Genomic DNA, 18,347 nt, shown 5'->3' with positions numbered 1-18,347 from the left:
ACCATGCACCTCACCACTAAAGCCAGGAGTGGAGGAACGCGCCAGAAAGCATCAAATAAAAGTATTTAGCTCGTGCAAAACGTGTAGCAAAGCCGCTGAGTGCCGTCAGAGATTAGGTGAGTGCGCTGAGCCGTGAAATCGAGTGCGACCCTGATGAGACGGCAAGGCGCATAGCTGCGTCATTCTAAGCATTCGGACATGACTGAGAGTTGGCGCCAGCCAATCAGCCTTCACTAAAGGCGAATGATTGTAATGGAGGTTGCAGGGCGCTGGTAACACAAATTTCGCCGACAAAATCTCTACTGATTACTCATTTGGAGCTTCCTTGAGCTTTTCTTACAGTCCTTGAGCTGCTGCTTTGCCAACCATCGCATTAAGCAGCCTGAAAATCCTTCATCGAGCGTCTCCGAGTGCCGGTATATCAGATGTACTGTTTTGCTGTTTAACATGATCCCTGTCATTTTGATACGAAAGTAATACATATCCGAGATATTTAAGCTCATAGAAGACAGAGGACGAAGGTATTATTGTGAAGACGGAAGACAGAGTAGCTATCGCACAAAATATGGTCACCTAACATTCTGTTATTGTAAACAGTGCCAGCGGCGATCTTATCTTGAATTTGAAATCATAATTCTAGACTTTCCGTGGCACTTGAGCAGCGTTCTGTCGATATTTATTTAATTCTAGAGCGTCGTTTGCTTCAATGAGGATGATTTAAAAGTGGAGCGTCTTCTTTCTGGCAATATCTAAATACACCTTGCTAAGGAGCTCCTAGTGAGACATTTCTTGGAGTGTCTCTTTTTCAGAGTAGGCATGATGCTACCTTTGTGATTCTTCCCCTCGTTCCTTGACGTGAACGTATGCTTCCCTTCACAGTTTTGGGTTTGCGCATTGCGGCTTCCATAGCGGCAGTGGCGACGGAAAATTTACAATGGCAGAGCGAACATTCGCTGCTGCCTCTGTGCTGAAAAAAACTCGACGTTGCCAGATGATCAACTATGTTTTCCTTTTGTGCTGTAGAGAGCATTAAAACAATATGCTTAAAATGCAAAGCGAGCGCACATAGGGGCGGATGCCCCAAAGAAATACCCTTTCATATATGTGCACTTGATTTTTCCCAATTTAGGCAAGTAATTTTATTCGGCGCATATTTCTGACATCAGATGCGTGCAAGCGGCTTGCGTTGCTCTAAGTTCCTCGTTATTCAAGGAGCGGATAAGGACGATACTAAATTTAGATGGTTCCTTTCAGTGTTTCCTTGAGTTAAGAAAACAAAGAGCTCCGAAGCTGAGTCAAGGAAACCATACAAGCTAAGGATGGTTGGTTGGTTGGTTCATAGGAAGGGAAAGGCGCAGTATCTGTCACACTTGCTCTGTGGACACCTGAACCGCGCCGTAAGGGAAGGGATGAAGGTGGGAGTGAAAGTGGATAGAGAGAAAGGGGGGCCGTAGTGGAGGGCTACGGAGTAGTTTCGACCACCTGGGGATCTTTAACGTGCGCTGACATCGCACAGCACACGACGCCTCTTCGTTTCGCCTCCATCGAAACGCAGCCGCCGTGGCCGGGATCCTACAAGCTAAGGAGCGTCCTGAAATTTCGGCATTAACGCTCAGAAGACATATATTTATTGGAAACGTTTTTAGTTTACGTTGTGACATAGTTTACACATCTTGCTTGTCCAACGAACTTTTCCCGAGCTTCAGAGGTCTTAGTAGCTCCCTTACAAATGCTCATAGCTCGACTGAAACACAAAAACCACACACAAAAAACGCAAACTTAACAGGTGCAGACGTTCGATTAATTTAAGATACTGATAAGATGCGCAAGGCGAAAGGTGTGCCGTCAAAAGGAGTCGAGAACAGGTTGAATCTTGTCAGCAAACCTCTATGTTTAGGGCATGTTTAATCAATCAAGTGTAGCACAGTGTGTTCGATAACAACAACGAAAAAATAATCCCGAACCTGTACACTGTGCTCATAAGGCCACATAATTAACAGACCATTCCCTCAGAGTTTCAAGAATGATGGAAGCTATGATGATCTCGTCTCGACACCGTTAGCGCCCTGCAGCCTATACGCAACATTGCTTTTGGCCGAGAACACAATACTCCGTCATACACTTGATTACAGGACGGAAGGTCGAGGGCGAAGAAGCACCTTCGACATCGAGACAAGCCCCTTACATGAGCTAAAGTGGGGGAAATAGCCGGGAAGCGAAGGGGTGTGCGAAAAAGCTATCATTTGAACACCTGCTACATTTTCCTTCGCACCTGGCCGAGTGTATATTTACGCCCTGTCTACCACTCGCACGGAGGACGTCGTTAGGAAGCCATAACTGCCCACGACACTTGGCTTCAAAAGGACGTTCGTCAGCAGGCAACCGGGCAGACAACTATCAGCATCAGCTGCAGACACAGATCACTGCAGAGGAGCCCATTCACAAATTAACCCAATTAGCCTCGAGAAATTTGGTCATTCTCTTCGTCGTTAGTCGCATGACATGATTTGTTTCTATATAGAGCGGGTACTCAGTGGTCATTCTCGAAAGCCTAATTGCAAAAAAAAAAGAAGAAAAAAAAAATACTAAAAAAACATTACCTACGACAAAAAGACAGGAAAACTCGGGCATCATCAAGCAAGTAACGTAAAAGCTCTTCAATGATACAAATTTTAGAATGCGGGTTTTCACAAATAACGACAACAAAAACAATGAAACAACACAGCATGACAAATGTAAAGTTTGCCACCTTGCCCGCCTGTCCTTGTCAAAGACGACCTTAGAGGTCGCACTGCGCAACTATAGCGCCATTCAGCGACATGAAGCCGACCTCCCGGAAGGGGGGCCCTATTCGGGTCAAGCAATTTAGTTAGTCAGACGCACATGACCGGAACGATACAATGATTCTCTTTCGGTTATATTCCATTTTAATTTTTTTTTTTCTGTTCTTCGCCGCTGTTCCGGGCGATGACACGCCCCTGTTCTAACAGATATATCTGCAGGTCAACGCTGCGCCGGATAGAGTGAAAAAGAAATACAGCCAGAAGAAAAAAAATCTTAGAATATAAAGTCAACGTAGAAGGCGCCAGTTTGGTAAATCTCGGCTCTAGACTCATGTAGATGTGTGCAGTCTGTAAATGTATGCTGTAATGAGTTGCCACAAAAAAGATCTAATGCTTTTAGCAGCGCGCAAGATTTAATCTGTGCCGGCCCTTTCGATCCGCTCCCCTTTCATGATGCACTTAAATTCGGCAAACTGAGGAGACTTACAGGCTTTATTAAGAGTTTCTAAACCGCGGCGAACGTGGACTGAAAAGACACGCGGGTGAGCGGGAGCGCTGTAATCGTGAGCATTTGCTGCTGCTTATGACCGCGCAGTTCTTTAGAGCAATGATGATTTCTGCCCTTGCTTTCCTCCTGAGACTAATACCAGGGACTTTAGGTTCAGGTAATCGTACGAAGTCGTGTTGTTCAACTCCTCATGACTCATCGTGATCAATTCGCTTCGGAGGGCGCTGGAGTCGACCAATTTCTGTAGCGTGTCAGAAACATAGTGCAGGTCAGCATGCGGTACCTCTAAGTCTGCAGAAGCAGAAGTGTTGGTCAAAACATTAATATGCAGGAAGTTAAAGTAATGTTCGACAGACCTGAAAGGGAAATGAAGTTTACCACTCCAATTGTTTCGGTACCTATCGTAAAGGAATACATTTGCTTAGTGCAGGTAGCGGCCGCATATTAGGATCACGAGAGTCAAATAAGAGTGAGGTGGAGCGAATTTGATGGGTACTCCCAGATCATGAATGGCCGTTCACCAGTATCCGTTAAGAGAGCAGCATACCCGCAAAGCAGCTGTATCTTCCCGGTACTCACCCATGGTACAGAAACTTGGAGGTTAAAAGAAAAAGGTTGCATTTAAATTGAAGACAACCCAGAGAGCTACATATATTATGGTGAGGCTACCAAAAACAAATATAAAATAATATGCCTCTGCCCATGTCACTTGGTATAACGGGCTTCCCAGAGAGCTACAGAAGAAAAAATAATAGATGCAAGCCGCAGTTACTATCATCCACCCCTGGCTCTAACCGTGAAAGCAGAGAGAAACTTCATCCGTCGCCCTCGCAACACTCGCACTCAGAAAGCAATGGCGAGCTTCCGTCGAGGCTACGGTCATAATGGCTCAGAAATTTTCAACAAAGGCTGAATATCCCTTACAGTACGGAGTGCTTCTACATCCTATCTTATTCGATGGCATCAAATGTAATAACAGCATATGTCGCGTGTTTATATTGGATCATCACAGCGCACGCTACGGCGTACTACGCATGCGGCATTTCACTCTTCCATGGCTCGGCGAGAAAATAAAACGGAACTGTACGAAAGTAGTAGTCCAAGAATACACCAGTATTATGCCATGCTCCGGTTCGCGCCCTTGAATCTCCTATCACGTACATTTCTCAGTTCCTTGGCCAACAGCAGGTGTTTACGCAGGTAGCGAAGAAAAGTGTAGTAGCGTGTTGGAAATCGGAGGCAGGCGGGGAGGCGCTGTCACTAGCAGCAATACATAGTTACGAAGCATGCGAGAGGGCCAGGCAGAGCTCGTCGTCAGCGTCTTCTTTGCCACTAGTTTGATCCCATGCACATCCATAACTCGTGTCTGTGGGTCGGTCACTCGTGTCTTCGCCCACGTGCCGCCAGAACAAAGACCGATGTTGGCCAAAGGACAAGAGACGCTTGGTCGTGCACGGAGTGTAGCGCACGCCCGGACACACAGGCAAGACTGCGGGCAGTTCGACGGGCCGCAGCGCGCATTGTTCGTCGCATCGGGGTGACATCGAAGCGTGGTCTGACGCGGACGCGCGTCGTCGAGTCAGGGTTGGTTGGTGGCGCTAGGCGAGTTGGAGGATCGTTGTTGGCTGATCCGTGGGGCGCGGCGGAGGCGACGTGTGGGCGTCCACTTTCATCACCTGTGGGCGCGCAGGGTCCGCACGGCCACCAGTACTGCGAGCAGGACCACCACATCGGAGACGCAGACCGAGGGCCTTGCCACCGAGGGGGACGTCGCATCGTGCTGGATGGCGGCCGGCTTCTCGCCTGCGGAACGAGAACGAAGGCGTGAGCACTGCAAGCCTCAGTGCAGGGGCCAATGTGTACACGTGCAGGCAACGAATTTGGAGAAATTCTCCCGCAGATAAATAAATGTGCAAATATTTTTCATTGCTCTATTTTAGCTGGACTAACGTTCTCGTGCCTCACTCCGGTCCTTTCATTCAAGTACAAAAACTTGAGATATTTTCATTTCTGTTGTGAGTGGTACTTAACTCTCGTAGGCGTGAACTGATATTTCTTCTCAAGCTTAAAAAACAATAATCCTTTAAACAGTGCCGCACTTATTTATGATGTCATCTGTAACCTTCTCAGTGATGCAAGATTACGTGCACCGTTTTATTGCTTTTCTGGCCTCCACGTTACCAGGAGTTGATCGGTTTTCTTGAATGACGCAATGACATTAGCGATGCTTGTAAACAGCTTCTTTATAAGAGAAACTCTTTTTGTCATTAATACAAATCATATGAATAGTAATTGAGCCCATCTACGTATGTGGCTGCCCATGAACAATGAAATATCTCAAACAGCAAGGCGGCTAATACATCTTAAGTTTACCCCGAGACGCGACAGAGTCTTAAAACCTGGTGAGTACATTCCACTGTTAAATACCAACTAAACTTGTTACCATCCGCGAGTGTAGCCTGAGAGAAAATATCAAAACAAAGAGAGGCACCGTTGAGCACGAAGACGGCGACACTGGTGGCGTCGGCGTTGGAGGGTCCACAGGTGTAGTTGCCGGAGTCAGCGGGCACCGCATCATGCACCAGCAGCCGGGAAACGGCGGCGTTGCGGCCCGCCTTGCGCACCAGGATGTGGCTCTTGGCTGCCTCGTCGTAGTTGATCATGCGGTCGTTGTGGTACCAAAACACGAACACCGGTGGCTCGGGGCTCTGGCTGATCTCGCACGTCAGGTTAATGGTGGAGCCCGTCTTAAGGAACAGCTGACCGGAGCTGCCACCGCCCACGATCTCGGCCCGGGCAACCAGCACGCGCAGCCGCACGAAGAGGCTCATCTTGGGGTCAGAGCTCACCTGCGGCCCCACCCCCCGCACAACTCCGTGTAAAGTGATTCAGCTGCAATGCTGAAAAGGTACGTATAGAGGCAAGGTAACCTTTTCAACTTATTTAAAGTTTCCTTAGAATTTTCCGCCAACTTAACCCTTTCCTTTTTCTTGCAGCTAGCTGCTTGCTCTCGACCTGCCGCGGTGGCGCTGTGGTTACGGCGCTTGACTGCTGAACTCCGGGATGCGGGATCGAATCCCGCAGCGGCGGCCCCTTTCCGATAGAGGCGAAAAGCAAGGCGCCCGTGTATTGTGCGACGTCAAGTGCACGTTAAAAATCCCAGGTGGTTGAAATTTCCGGAGCCCTCCACTACGGCGTCCCTAATTGCCCGAGTTGCTTTGGGACGTAAGTTAAAATAAAGCAAACCAAACCTCCCGCCTCTCGCATATGTACCCCGGTAAATGCCACAAGGGCACTGTGAACGACATCCTAAGACTGATCAATCCAGATGTCCCCGTACACTATAGTTCGTTTTGTTTTGCACTCAGCCAAGGAAACGGGAAAAATTCAGCAGTCACACTTCAGACTGCTTGCTTGTATGAACGCGAAAGCATTATATTCGTGCGGGTGAATTGTGGTCGAGTGAGGTTTTAAGGCGAAAACATTTCTTAGCTCATTGGCTCACGGGTGGCCAGAACAGACTGTGCCGGCAAAAGTGTCGTCAAATGTCCATACGTACTGTCAATAATCCGTTGTACGTAATAGTACCAAATTTGGTATGCAATCTAATTAGAGTATGGTCAACTCGATCGTGACCTCCAAATTTGGGTGGGCTGCCCCAAAATGTTGTCCCCTGCACTCCCAAATTTTGACCTCGTTAGAATTTCACCAAAACTGATGTCTAAATTAATTCGAGTATGAAAGATCAAGTAGTATTCTCCAAATAGTATGCCCCCCCCCCCCCCCCCCCCCACCCACACACACACACACACAAAATTGAAAGATAGCTCAGCTCTGCTATGCCATGGATATACGTAGCGAAAAGCAGTGACGACCTCGGGACCAGAAGAAGTGAATTTCTCCAGTCCTTTGCGCCGTTCGCCAGTGGCTGCCATGTCGGGTGCGTCTAAGTTCAGCGGCGTTCTATAATTCGTTTAGAGGAAAGGAAAGGCTCAGCGTCTGTCACTCGCGGAAGACAAGACGCGCCGCCCGGCGGCGTTGGAGCGCACTCGTTCCCGCTTGGTCCTCAGTAATTTATCGCCGCTGTTGTCTTAGGCGAGCTTCAATTTACTTTGTTAGATGAATTCACAAAACTATTATATGATTGATAGCATGTTTCGGAAAGAATTTGAGAACAGCATATGAACAAGACGCTTTCTAATTCGTCTGTGCGCCTACGCAGCCAATCTCGCTGCGCTATCAAATTACCCCAAAAAAATAACCAGTCTAAAAATTTACTTTTCATGAGGGCTAATTCTGATTTTTGAGGGAGGATGTCGTGCGTACTGCGATTTCCTAGAATAGTTCAGTATAGATGCCGGTCCGTCTGTGTGCTCTACGGGATAGCATATACGCTCAGGAGATTTTCATTAAGAGTCTGCAGATTGTTCGGGTAAATTGGCATGCGTTTTCTGCTCGAGAATCTAAAACGTCTCAAGCTTTAAGCATGAGAACAGGGGGCGTGGTAAGGTGGTGGGGGTTATAGGCGCCCTCGTAACGTTTTTTTTTTTTTTTCCCTCCCTGCCAGCATCATGCTAGTATTTTTCGCTCACAACGCCAATGTCGGCGACGGAAGCCGACACCAGGTTTTCGGTGAACGGGGCCCTTAACGTTATCGCGTTAAAATTCGTGAGGAACTAGACGAGAACCAAATAGTAGCGCACCTGGCACTCGTAGAGCCCCTGGTCGTTGAGCTGCGCGTAGCGAATCTGCAGCGCCCAGTCGTTGGAGCGCTCCAGGTGGATGGCCTGGAAGCGCGGATCCTGGACGTACGTGTCCAGGCCGACAGTCAGCACGTGCAGGTCCTTGCGCCTGATCCATGTGACCTGCATGCGCCACACGAGGAGTTAGCAAGTTTGCAGAAAGGAGAAAGCAATGAGCGTAAAAGAAAACACGCTTAGATGAACAGAATGTTTGTCAAGTTGGTATGGTTCTACCTCAAAAATGAGGAAAAATGACAGATATGAAAGTAGCTAAAGAGACTGCACCTCTCACTAAGAGACTTTCAATTGAGGTTTTCTTTCGCACACTAATACCTACTCCCATTACCGCAAAAAAAAAAAAAGGAAAAGAATCACTGCTTTTGCATTTCTTTTCTATCATATTGAACTTCCGAAAACGTAATGTACGGTGACATGGTGGTTTCTCCAGAAGTATTATCGTTGGTTAGAGCGAGAGGTCCTTGATTGAATTGAGGAGGGGACGCAATTCCTTGGAGAAAGTGGCCGATTGAATGTCAACACTGAGATGTCATGAAATTTAACACAAATAAGCCTTTTCAGAAAAACTCATTTGATTTCGAAGGAAAGGATCAGAGTGTAAGAGAGCTAGTTGAAGAGTATCACGCTAATGGGGATATTAACCCAAGTGTGAGCAAACCCACACAATCGCTGGACAGCCGTTGGTTTGTCTACCTGGCGGGCGTTTTTTTTTTTTCCAGAGGTGTTAAGGTTGGAAAGTCGCAATGGGGCAGTGATGGTTTTCAGTTTTACATAATCTTGACGGAAACAGATAAAAATAAACGTGTACCTAAAAAACGCCAGTTGAAAGCCAGCATTGATGGCATCGCTAATGTTATTTTTGCCCCCCTTACCCCACTGATCAGGGATAGGGGCAGAAAAAAGAAAGAGCTGCACTGCAGTTCTCCGTTACGAATGAATATGAGCGCACTTCAAGAGCTTGCATATCCAACACTCCTCATGTATACGCTTCCTCATACTGCACATACACATCTCTTCAGCAATGATAACTAAAGCCTTCATTCAAACTTTCTTGTTTATTTTGTGTATTGTTTCCTCGATCTCCAGTACTCTCTAAATGGACAATGTTCCAATTAGATTAGCTTTCAATTGAATAAATTTTGATGCATCCACAGTTACATCGCAAACCTCTAAGGAAATTTCTGTTTCTAAGTGGACACCGAGAACCCGACTGTGAGTGAAATAATCCGACTTTATGTCATGCGGGCAGGGCAAACAATCCTGCAGTCCCCGTAAATTAACGCAGCGGAGATGGGTTTCGATATCCATTAAGGAGGCCGCCTGGGACTGTAGACACGCTCGTCTCCTTCTCAACGACTCCACAAATTGCACCCTATTCAGCCCCGAAACTTACCGGGCACTCGCAGCCCGCATAGCCCGAGTTTCGAAGGTTTAAATGTAGAGGTTTCTCGCGTTCCCTTTCTTTTCTAAGTTTTTTTTTTCTACCTTTGTGCTACAACTTCCAACTGGACAAACAGGAACCGAGGAATTATTAGCATTCATTTCGGGACCCAAAGTTGTGCCTCGAGTGCTGTGAAGAACGTGAAATTAGATTGAAAACCGGAGGAAAGATAACATCTATCCGCCGGCAGCTTCATTTTGTGGCCAGTGATTTCAGTCCACCGAGGTTACACTCTGGCACGCTGTTAGCACTTAACCCTGTCCCCATACGTTTGCCTGACGGTCACGACACTCGTATTTTGGGTGCCGGCCGCTGGAGTTCGGCGCAAGTTCATGCATGTGTATGTTCAGCATGAATGCCAGTTGTGGTTTGGGGACGGAATGCAACACATGCTCTTCACAAAGACAGCAGATCATGAGTTAGTTTGTAAAAATAAAACGTGCCGCCTGTATTTCTTTTTGGTTTGAGTACTCGACTCACCGTCTTGTCTCCGAGGTTGTTCACTATGCAGCTGAGGTAGACAGTCTGACCCAGCTGTGTCGTGACGTTCCTGGGCGTGGCCGGGTCGAAGGACGGGGCCGCGTGCCCAGCGAACGGCCAATAGTCCGGAGAGCCCACGTAGCCCAGCTGCTGCTGCTGGGGCACTGACTTGAGCACGCGTGCCGGTTCTTGGCTGTCCAGCCTCAGAGGCCTCGGGGGTTTCGCCCATGGGGTCTCTGCGAAAGCGCGGCCGATTAGTGACCTCCAGAAAAATCAATGGAGAAAATGAACAGGCAAACGCCACCAAAACGGGCACATGATATTGCTTTGCAGCAAGATTGGGCAAAAACTGGAGGACATTTCGCTTTTAAGCGTATGACGTGAGAGCATTAATGGCTTCTTTTTGTTGTTGTTTTTTCTAGGTATCCTCGTTTGCATACATGCACTTTACTACTCGCTTACGCTCGCCAACGTTTAATGACCGGTCACCTCCACTGGCCTCTTGCGAAATGAGAAAAAATACTGTGGTAAGTTTTGTTTCCAAGAAATTGAGCAGAGTGGTAGTAAAAGAAGGGCCAGAGAAAGAGCTACCATAGTGGAGAGCCCCTGGTAATTTTTACCTCCTATGGTTATTTATTTACCGTGCACTGACATATCACGCAGTAGACGGGCGCCTGGCTTTCGCCTCAATCGAAACGTTCCCGCCGCGGCTGCGGGATCATACGCGTATCCCTCGGTTCATTTGTCGAGCTAATTAACGGCTCAGCCCCACGAGGGTGACTCTATAGAGAAAGAACAGGGCGTTTTGACAATTCGCAAGAAAATAAGAAAAGAAACAGAAGCCACTCGTTAAATACTATGCGGATGCATTTAATGCATTTATTTATGCATTTATTAAATGCATTAATATTTGAGAATTTCGTAAGTTTTCAATAAACAGTGTTAGAAGAAAAAACAGGGGGCATTACTCTTCGGACACCCGCTTTACACCTGTACATTGTTGCGTTTACCCCCCCCCCCCCCCTCCCCCTTTCCTTAACCTTCGTACTTCCTTTCTCACGTCGAACGTCTGCCCTATTTTTGCTTCTGTTGACTTTTTAGTTAAAACCGCTATGTATAAGCATTTAACACAGTAGGGCCATTCAAGGTTTTCTTGCCATGAATGATGAGACTCAATATTGCCTCGTGCATATGATCTACAAGTTTTCCGCGCAATTGAACAAACATAGGTGAAATAGTTCACCCGAATGAAACATTTTGTTTAGTTTCTGGGTGCCCGGATGAACCGCTCGAAGAGTTTCGGCTTTTATTTCGGATTGAGGCCGTATACACAAGCTGAATATGCCGTTGCTGCATAGACATGTGTCTGCCTCTCGGCTGCCTTGGCATTCGGCCCATTTATCCCTCGTACAAACACAGATCGCATTTTTGGAAATATCGCATACCGACTCGAGATCCCTTTCCTCAGATTTCCGTCCTGCATGGTTTATCAATATTCAATAGGGTCACTGCCTGTAACATATTTCTAGTAACGAAACTATTTATATTTTGCAGACTATTCGCTGTGTCCGGCTTCATATTTCCGACATTTTAGAGGGTTATTCCTTTGAGGTGACAGATAGATGATGATGTTTCAGATTTGTGCGTCAGGAATTCGTGGGCTTGATTTGATCCATCTTTAAGCGTTGAAGATCGTCTCCGGCTTCATATTTTTTTATGACCTTTAACTTTGAGGCATTGATCGTGGAGGTTAATGCTTGAGTGCACTTCGCTGTACTTTTTTTAGTAATTATTTTTGTTTCTGTGCAATTTTAATTTAATTATTTCGGGAGGAGTTGCACAAACATTTGACACCAGTGGTCTTTCCTCGGTACATTCACCGTTGAGTGTATTTCAGTTTGTCTGGACACGATGCGCTGTTAGAACGACATGAAACACGAACAAGAAAATACATTTTAAATCTGGAGAATAATTACCAGCGCGGTTGATTAGCACCTCTAAAGGGCAGCCGCTGCCCTTCACGCAATCGAAGAGAATCAACCTGCGTCAGCGCTGCACTTCCATCGCGAAAGATCTCCTAAATTTTCGGTTCTATTTTCATTTGAATCGTTAGCGCTTTGTTTGCTCCTGATAGTACGTGTCCATGAGCGTAAAATGCAACACTCGCCATGCAGAAAAACAATTTCATAAGCCCAAGCCCAACACTGACGCCTTTCAGGTCATAACATGACTTCAGGAAAATGACATCTTTATGCCGTCAGGAAACTGCTACCTCTGTGACTTTCCAGACAGAGTTCATTGGCTGGAAAGATGCAATTATCTTCTCGAATGCTTTAAAGAGAATCACGAAGAGACATATTGCACTGTAATTTTTGAGCATCTCTAACTGTTTTACCTGACCGGAGTGCACGCTGCACGAAAAAGTCGAATGTTGGACAGTCGTTATACGTTTGTTGCTTCAACATAATCTGAGTTTAGCTAGACGATAATATATCTAGAGGAAATACGTCACTAAAACTCCAACTCAGACTGGTACTCGGCCATGTGCTCGGCCAATTGGACCCTTCGCAGCGTATGCTGGTGTCCCGACAAGTTTCGTAGTTACATTTCCTAGCGTTCCTTTCATGCTTTCTAGTCTTGTGCACCATATTGAGCACAATTTCACCGCAATAAATATCATGCTTGAAATGCGAAAATTTCAAAGACGGGTGAGAGGTTTAATTGGCAGTGGAGCAAAACTGCTCGTTTCACTCTGTCGTGCTTTGAGTCCAACCAAAATGTTTCCTTTCCTTTTGCTAAATATCATTGGGACGAGAAATTTTATTTTGGATGCAGTCAATTGCCATGCTGTCTGCGGCTGAAAACCTCTCCTTAACTTGTGCAAGATGGCTAAGGGATTTTATTGAAAAAAAAAAAAAAATAAAAACAAAAATGGTTACGCGCTAAACTACTGAGTGTACTGAAATTGTACCAACGCCATCAAATGCTACTTACTTTTCTTACACCGCGGTGATTTGGAGTGCATTAGACCTGCATGGCAAAATTCATTCGTTATCATTTCCAGATCTCTTGTCTCCATTTCAGTTGTTTTGAACATTCTGAGGGGCATGTGGTTGCGTATGCGCTCGTATTTCTTTTGGTAATCAGGTGGTATTGGTGCGTGAAATATCATATTGTAGTGTGTCGTACTGTAGACAGAGAGACACGATCTCTTCGGTACTATACCGTGTGTTTACAGGTGTTCACATTCTTCGATTGCTCAGGTTTGCTGATTTAAATGAATGGAGAATATCCAAGTATTCTGCGCTTTCCTGATGACACTGCCTTACCAAGTTTACTATAGGAAGCGAGCTGTTGGGAGTCGTAAGCACAGGCAGTGACTGCAGATCCGGACTGCGAAAGCGAAATAACTAGGATGATACGGTAAGAGTGGAGCGTACTTGGCAGCTGTACTTTGAGATCCGAAGGGTAGTTTACGACGGCCCCACAAGAGAAAATATATAACAGGCGCATCTTACCCGTACGCAACTATGGGGCAGAAATTGCGAAATTATACGAAAAAGGTACAACTTAAATCGAGCACGACGACGCGAGATATGGAAAGGCAAATGACTGGTGTAACGGGAGAAGGATCCGTGCAGTGTGGGTCTGAGAACAAACATGAGTTAATTATATTCCAGCCAACATCAAGAAGAAGAAATGGCCAAGAGGAAGGCATGACCGCACAATACAACCGATGGCTGTTAAGGTTAACAGACTGGGTTAGAGAGAAGGCAAGCGCATCAAGGGGCGGCAGATATGCAGCTGGACGTAAGAAATTACGAAGCTTATTGGGATAACTACGGCGCAGCTGGCACAGGGCTGGGTTAATTGAAATTATATTTTTGTTCTGCAAGTGAAAGTAGCCCAGCTGAATAAGATGATGAAGATGTCGATTGTATTAGGTATAGAATGCTTTTAGCTCCAGTTGTCGTTGACCTTGAGGTGACCTCGAGTCTAACTCGACAGCAAACATCCGGGCACCAATTTCCCATCATGCGGACAGCAATTTGTCCTCATTCGGGCACTGATTTCTTTTTTTTTTTTTCTAAGTACTACGTTGTGCGAGAAAGGAGGTACCGGCAATACACATACTATTCGCAACATTCTTGTGGCGCTCTCTCTGGGAACCCGTGCGCCGTGACAGCCTGTTTCTTCTCATTGAGTTCGGTGGATTAGGCACTGTTCACCTGTCCGTACATAAGCCATTTTCATGTTTCTTTCTTTTTCAAATCGGCAAGCCAGTCTTTTTAGTATTTTTGCTTGTTAAGTGTCTTAACTCTCATCTGTCTTATCGATTCACACCGAGTGTACAGGTGCATGAAGGGAGGCTGCGGACACCTTCAATGTTCTGAGTGCGACACATATTACCTGTATAGCCTGTCCAGAAAGCAGATGACCGAAGTTCCTACTTATTATTTTGTTCCCCATACCTTCGTATCGGCGAACTTATCAGGAGGTTCTTGACACTAGCGTTTTAAAGCGTGCTCAGCGCATGTGCATTCAGTGGGCTGCAGAAGCGTTTTTTTTTTTTAAATTGCACACATCAGCACTCCTTGTTAAGGCATGGCTTCACGCCAAGGAGTTGTTTGTTCTACGGCCGATGAATTGCTGCCTGTGTAACACGCCAGAGACCATTGGCCACTGATTTCTTCAGTGCATTGGTGCTGTGTTTTCCTGGAACATATTGCAGCGGACGCTAAAGAAGAACGTTGAAATGAAGTGACATATATTATTCGCTCTTCGCTTGTTCGGAAAGATTATCATGCGCCTTATGATTTCTTTATTCTGATGTGTTTGTTTAGTTATGGAAAAGGCGAATGATGGACTGTCAACCTGAATCACCACACGAGGATCGAAGTATTTGCTCTGAGAGCAGTGCGTTTTGGTGCGGGGAGTGTATGCTGCTCTGGAACAGCCACCTAATTGGCTACCGCATCTCGATGCCCATGCATGCCTCCCGGAATTGCGACATTTCTTATGATGGGGAGTTATTGGCTTATAACGCGCTTGCATTACGCAGCCTGATGGTTTGAGGCATGAGCTGTTCCAGTGTCTTTTCTTCGCAAGTTTTCCTATGCAATGAAGAAAAATAAAACCCCAGCGTGGTCTGTATGTTTATGCGCTCGACTGGGGATCGGAGGGAGAGTGGTTCAATTCCGGGTGGAGACAAATTTTTTAATTAACTGCCAGTTTGTGCGAACATTTCCTGCGGACATTTTCTGCGAACATTTATGGAGCACATGAGCCTAGAACGGCTTAGTCTTAAAAAAAAAAAAAAAGAAAATATCTATAGTCAGTGTGGTAATCATGTTCTCCATTTATGGCTCAAAGGGTGTGCAGGCGCCCCCAAAACTGCCCGCAAACGAAAAGTTGCGGTAGGGTTCTGCACGTGTTCGCAGCGGTTGAGACAGCATAACAGAAAAAAAAAAATGGCAACATGTCTATGCATGCAGTGAAGAAAACTACTACGCAGTGTTTTGTGAGCATTTCTCGCATGCAGGAAATGTCTAAACTATACCTGCGGCGTGAAAGGTACATTGGTAGTTTAATTGTGGGCTTGAAAAGAGGATCAATAAAAAAAAAATCCTCTTTATTATTTGTCGCTAACAACATGTTGTGGATTGTTGGCATCAGCATCAGCGTCGTCATCACCCCCTGGTCCAGTCGACTGCAGGGAAATTGCCTTTTCCAGTGATCTTCAATCAGCCATTTTCGGGGCCAGTAGTATCCATGTTACTCCAGGACATTTTCTTTTCCTTTGTATATCTAGCTCCCCAGGTACGTTGTATCCGTTCCTTATAATTCCATCCTATTAGTCTCTCATAGCCTGAGTCGCTTTGGGACGTTAAGCCCTACAAACCAACCAAACTAACCTATTCTAGCAGGTCATCGGCCATTGGTTTGTGTCCGCCGCTATGGCTCGGGGCGCTCGGCTACTGAGCCAGAGTACCTCGTTTTAAACCCGGCCGCAAGGGTGTTTCGATGAGGCGAAAGGTAAAAGGTGCCCATGTGCTGTACGATGCCAGTTAAGGTTAAAGATCCCCACGTGGTCGAAATTATTCTTTAGCGCTCCACTTCCTCAGATATAGATCTCCGTTCTTTCACTCTTTTTTTTTTTGCATTCCTTCCCTCACGACGAGATTCGTGTGTCCACTGATGTGTGATATAAATACTGCGCCTTCCACTCCCTGAAACATTTTAAAAATCTATTTTCTGCACAGAAAGCAGCAAACACAGAAGTGAACTTGGGGGTCTGACGACCTGTGAGCAGCAGCGCCATGAGGGTATGGAAAAACTTAACTTGCTGCCTCAGCAACCTTGGTGAAGGGAAGCCGATGGTGAAGAAAGTGTTATTTAGGAACATGAAAAACGAGTTTCTTTTGCTGTGACTATGTCGTCTCGTGATAAACTAGAGTTTCGGCACATCCGCATTCGATTTTTCTCATATTAAGCACACTTATCTTTTTGCTTTTTGAAGGGTCCTGAATCTCAGGGAGAGTAAAGTAAAAATGCTAAGAACAAATGAACATAACTGTTACGAATCAGCCCTCGGTATAGCGCCACTGTAAAGTGCAAGCGTGACAGCGCACAGGAAATAGGCGAGACCCGAAGGCATTAACGCGCCAGTCCAGTCTTGAGGGCGAAAACGGTTCTTCTTCAAGGATGGAAAAGAAGAGCTTCAACAGGGCCTTATGCCGAGAAAAGTAGAAATGTACACTGATAAGGCAGTGCGGCCCTTCCAGTCCTGCGTCAAAAACGCGGTATAGTGCGCTTCTCTCGGCTCGGGCAGCGAGCGAATCAGCCTGCCAGATGATACGATTAGAGCGAGGGCCCTCCGGACATGGCGGATACTCTCCGAGACACATGCTTGCATTAACGCCCGCCGCGAGCCGGAGAGCGCCTTAAATGCGATCGGCATAAATACTGAAGAGCGAAAAGAAAGGAGCAGCGGAATTCAGAGGCAGCAGGAGGGTTCACTAACAGCACCCGCCGTGCGCCATTAGGCCCGCGTCTAAATGGTCGTGCCTGGGAACTAGACCGGGAGAGTGCCGTGCGTCTTCATCTCGGCTCCGCCTTTTGTGGATGGCGGAAGAAGAAGGCTCTCCACGTTATGCGACTCGAGACAATGTGAACATTGCTGCGCCAAGCGCCGCCGCCATTACATGGAAGGGGCGCTCGCATCGGATGCTGAGCATAGGAGGTGTCTTTTCGCCCCATTTGTTCCTTTCACTTAATAATACAGCCATTATATAACACATAATTAAACAGAGTATTGCAGGGCGTTTACGACTGTATGACGTAAGATTCGATGACGGCTATTGCAGGTGTTGAACGCAATATTGTTTATACTTTATACCCCTGTCACACGGACAGTTTCGATCCTCACTGAACTCGATCTGCATTCAACACAATGCTGATCGAGGTTGTTACACGGCAACTTTCAAGTGCAATCGAGCTCGAGCATGCTTGACTTCAAGCTGCTTCCCCAAGCGCTCTCGAGATTTCAAGCACACTCAAAAGCGATCATCGACACCCCCGTCAGCAGTGAGCTCTAAAGCGCACACGAGGAAATTTTCTGAATGCTCATTGAAAACGCCCGTGCAGCACGGGACGCTTCAATCCTTCCTGAAAACCGCAATGCAGATCGAGTTCAATGAGGATTGAAAGTGACCGTGTGACAGAGGTATTACTTTTTCTCCTTCTCTGGTAGAATCTTCGTGACCCTACTGTTTTTGGCACACTCAGCAGGTTTTGCAATCATACTGCCTGAACAAAATGTGCGCAGGCACTATAGAAACAAGATTATCTTTTAGGAGTCGGTTCTGTTCTAATGTAAAGGCGAATACCACCGGTAGCTTGCAAAACACAGGGGAACCTGCTTGGCTCTGTCGTCGTCGTCGTCGTCGTCATCAGCATCATCATCATCACCACCAGCAGCCTGACGGCATCCATTACATGAAGCGAGCTGCTGGCGATAGGCGGGATCGAGAATGAGCAACGCAAGATAAGCGTTCGCCTTGTGTTTCTCCTTCCCGCCCCGCGCCTTCCTCGCATTATTATACGTTTAGAAATATCAATTCGCAATTGATGTAAAGTAGCGTGGACTGCTGGTTAAGTTGGTGTATACTTATCACAGGAAAAAGCCATCGAAGAACAAAACGAGTATATGCAGAGAAAGAACGACGTAATGATCGCGCCGTCCGTGTGTCGCTTTCTCCTATAGCGTCCGCGTTTCATCCGCGCGGGCATACAACAAATTTAAAATGAAACAAAGAATGACAGAAATAGGAGTAATGTGGTTGCTATGCAGTACCGCTTTGACAGAACGCGGC

At 46.5% G+C, this 18,347-nt stretch overlaps 1 protein-coding gene across 4 annotated transcripts in view; it reads right to left on the bottom strand.

Annotated features, from left to right (window-relative positions):
- Window positions 1-1,579: 1,579 nt before the first annotated feature.
- LOC146198198 (peroxidasin homolog) overlaps window positions 1,580-18,347 on the bottom strand; it is a 429,069-nt gene continuing 412,301 nt past the window's right edge. For all 4 annotated transcript variants that reach the window (XM_084593595.1, XM_084593594.1, XM_084593593.1 and 1 more), the window contains 4 exons: window positions 9,973-10,208; window positions 7,995-8,156; window positions 5,783-6,140; window positions 1,580-5,094 (listed from right to left, as the gene is read on the bottom strand). In XM_084593595.1, coding sequence (XP_084449721.1) covers window positions 4,964-5,094; window positions 5,783-6,140; window positions 7,995-8,156; window positions 9,973-10,208 — 887 coding nt within the window. In that variant the 3' untranslated portion in view covers window positions 1,580-4,963. The remainder of the gene's footprint in view (window positions 5,095-5,782; window positions 6,141-7,994; window positions 8,157-9,972; window positions 10,209-18,347) is intronic.

The sequence above is a fragment of the Amblyomma maculatum genome, chromosome 2 (genome assembly GCF_055883805.1).
Source record: "Amblyomma maculatum isolate TAMU_Amacu chromosome 2, ASM5588380v1, whole genome shotgun sequence".
NCBI classification, from domain to species: Eukaryota; Metazoa; Arthropoda; class Arachnida; order Ixodida; family Ixodidae; genus Amblyomma; species Amblyomma maculatum.
The sequence above is the reverse complement of the archived record's forward strand: the minus strand, read 5'-3'. Positions and strand labels throughout refer to the sequence as shown.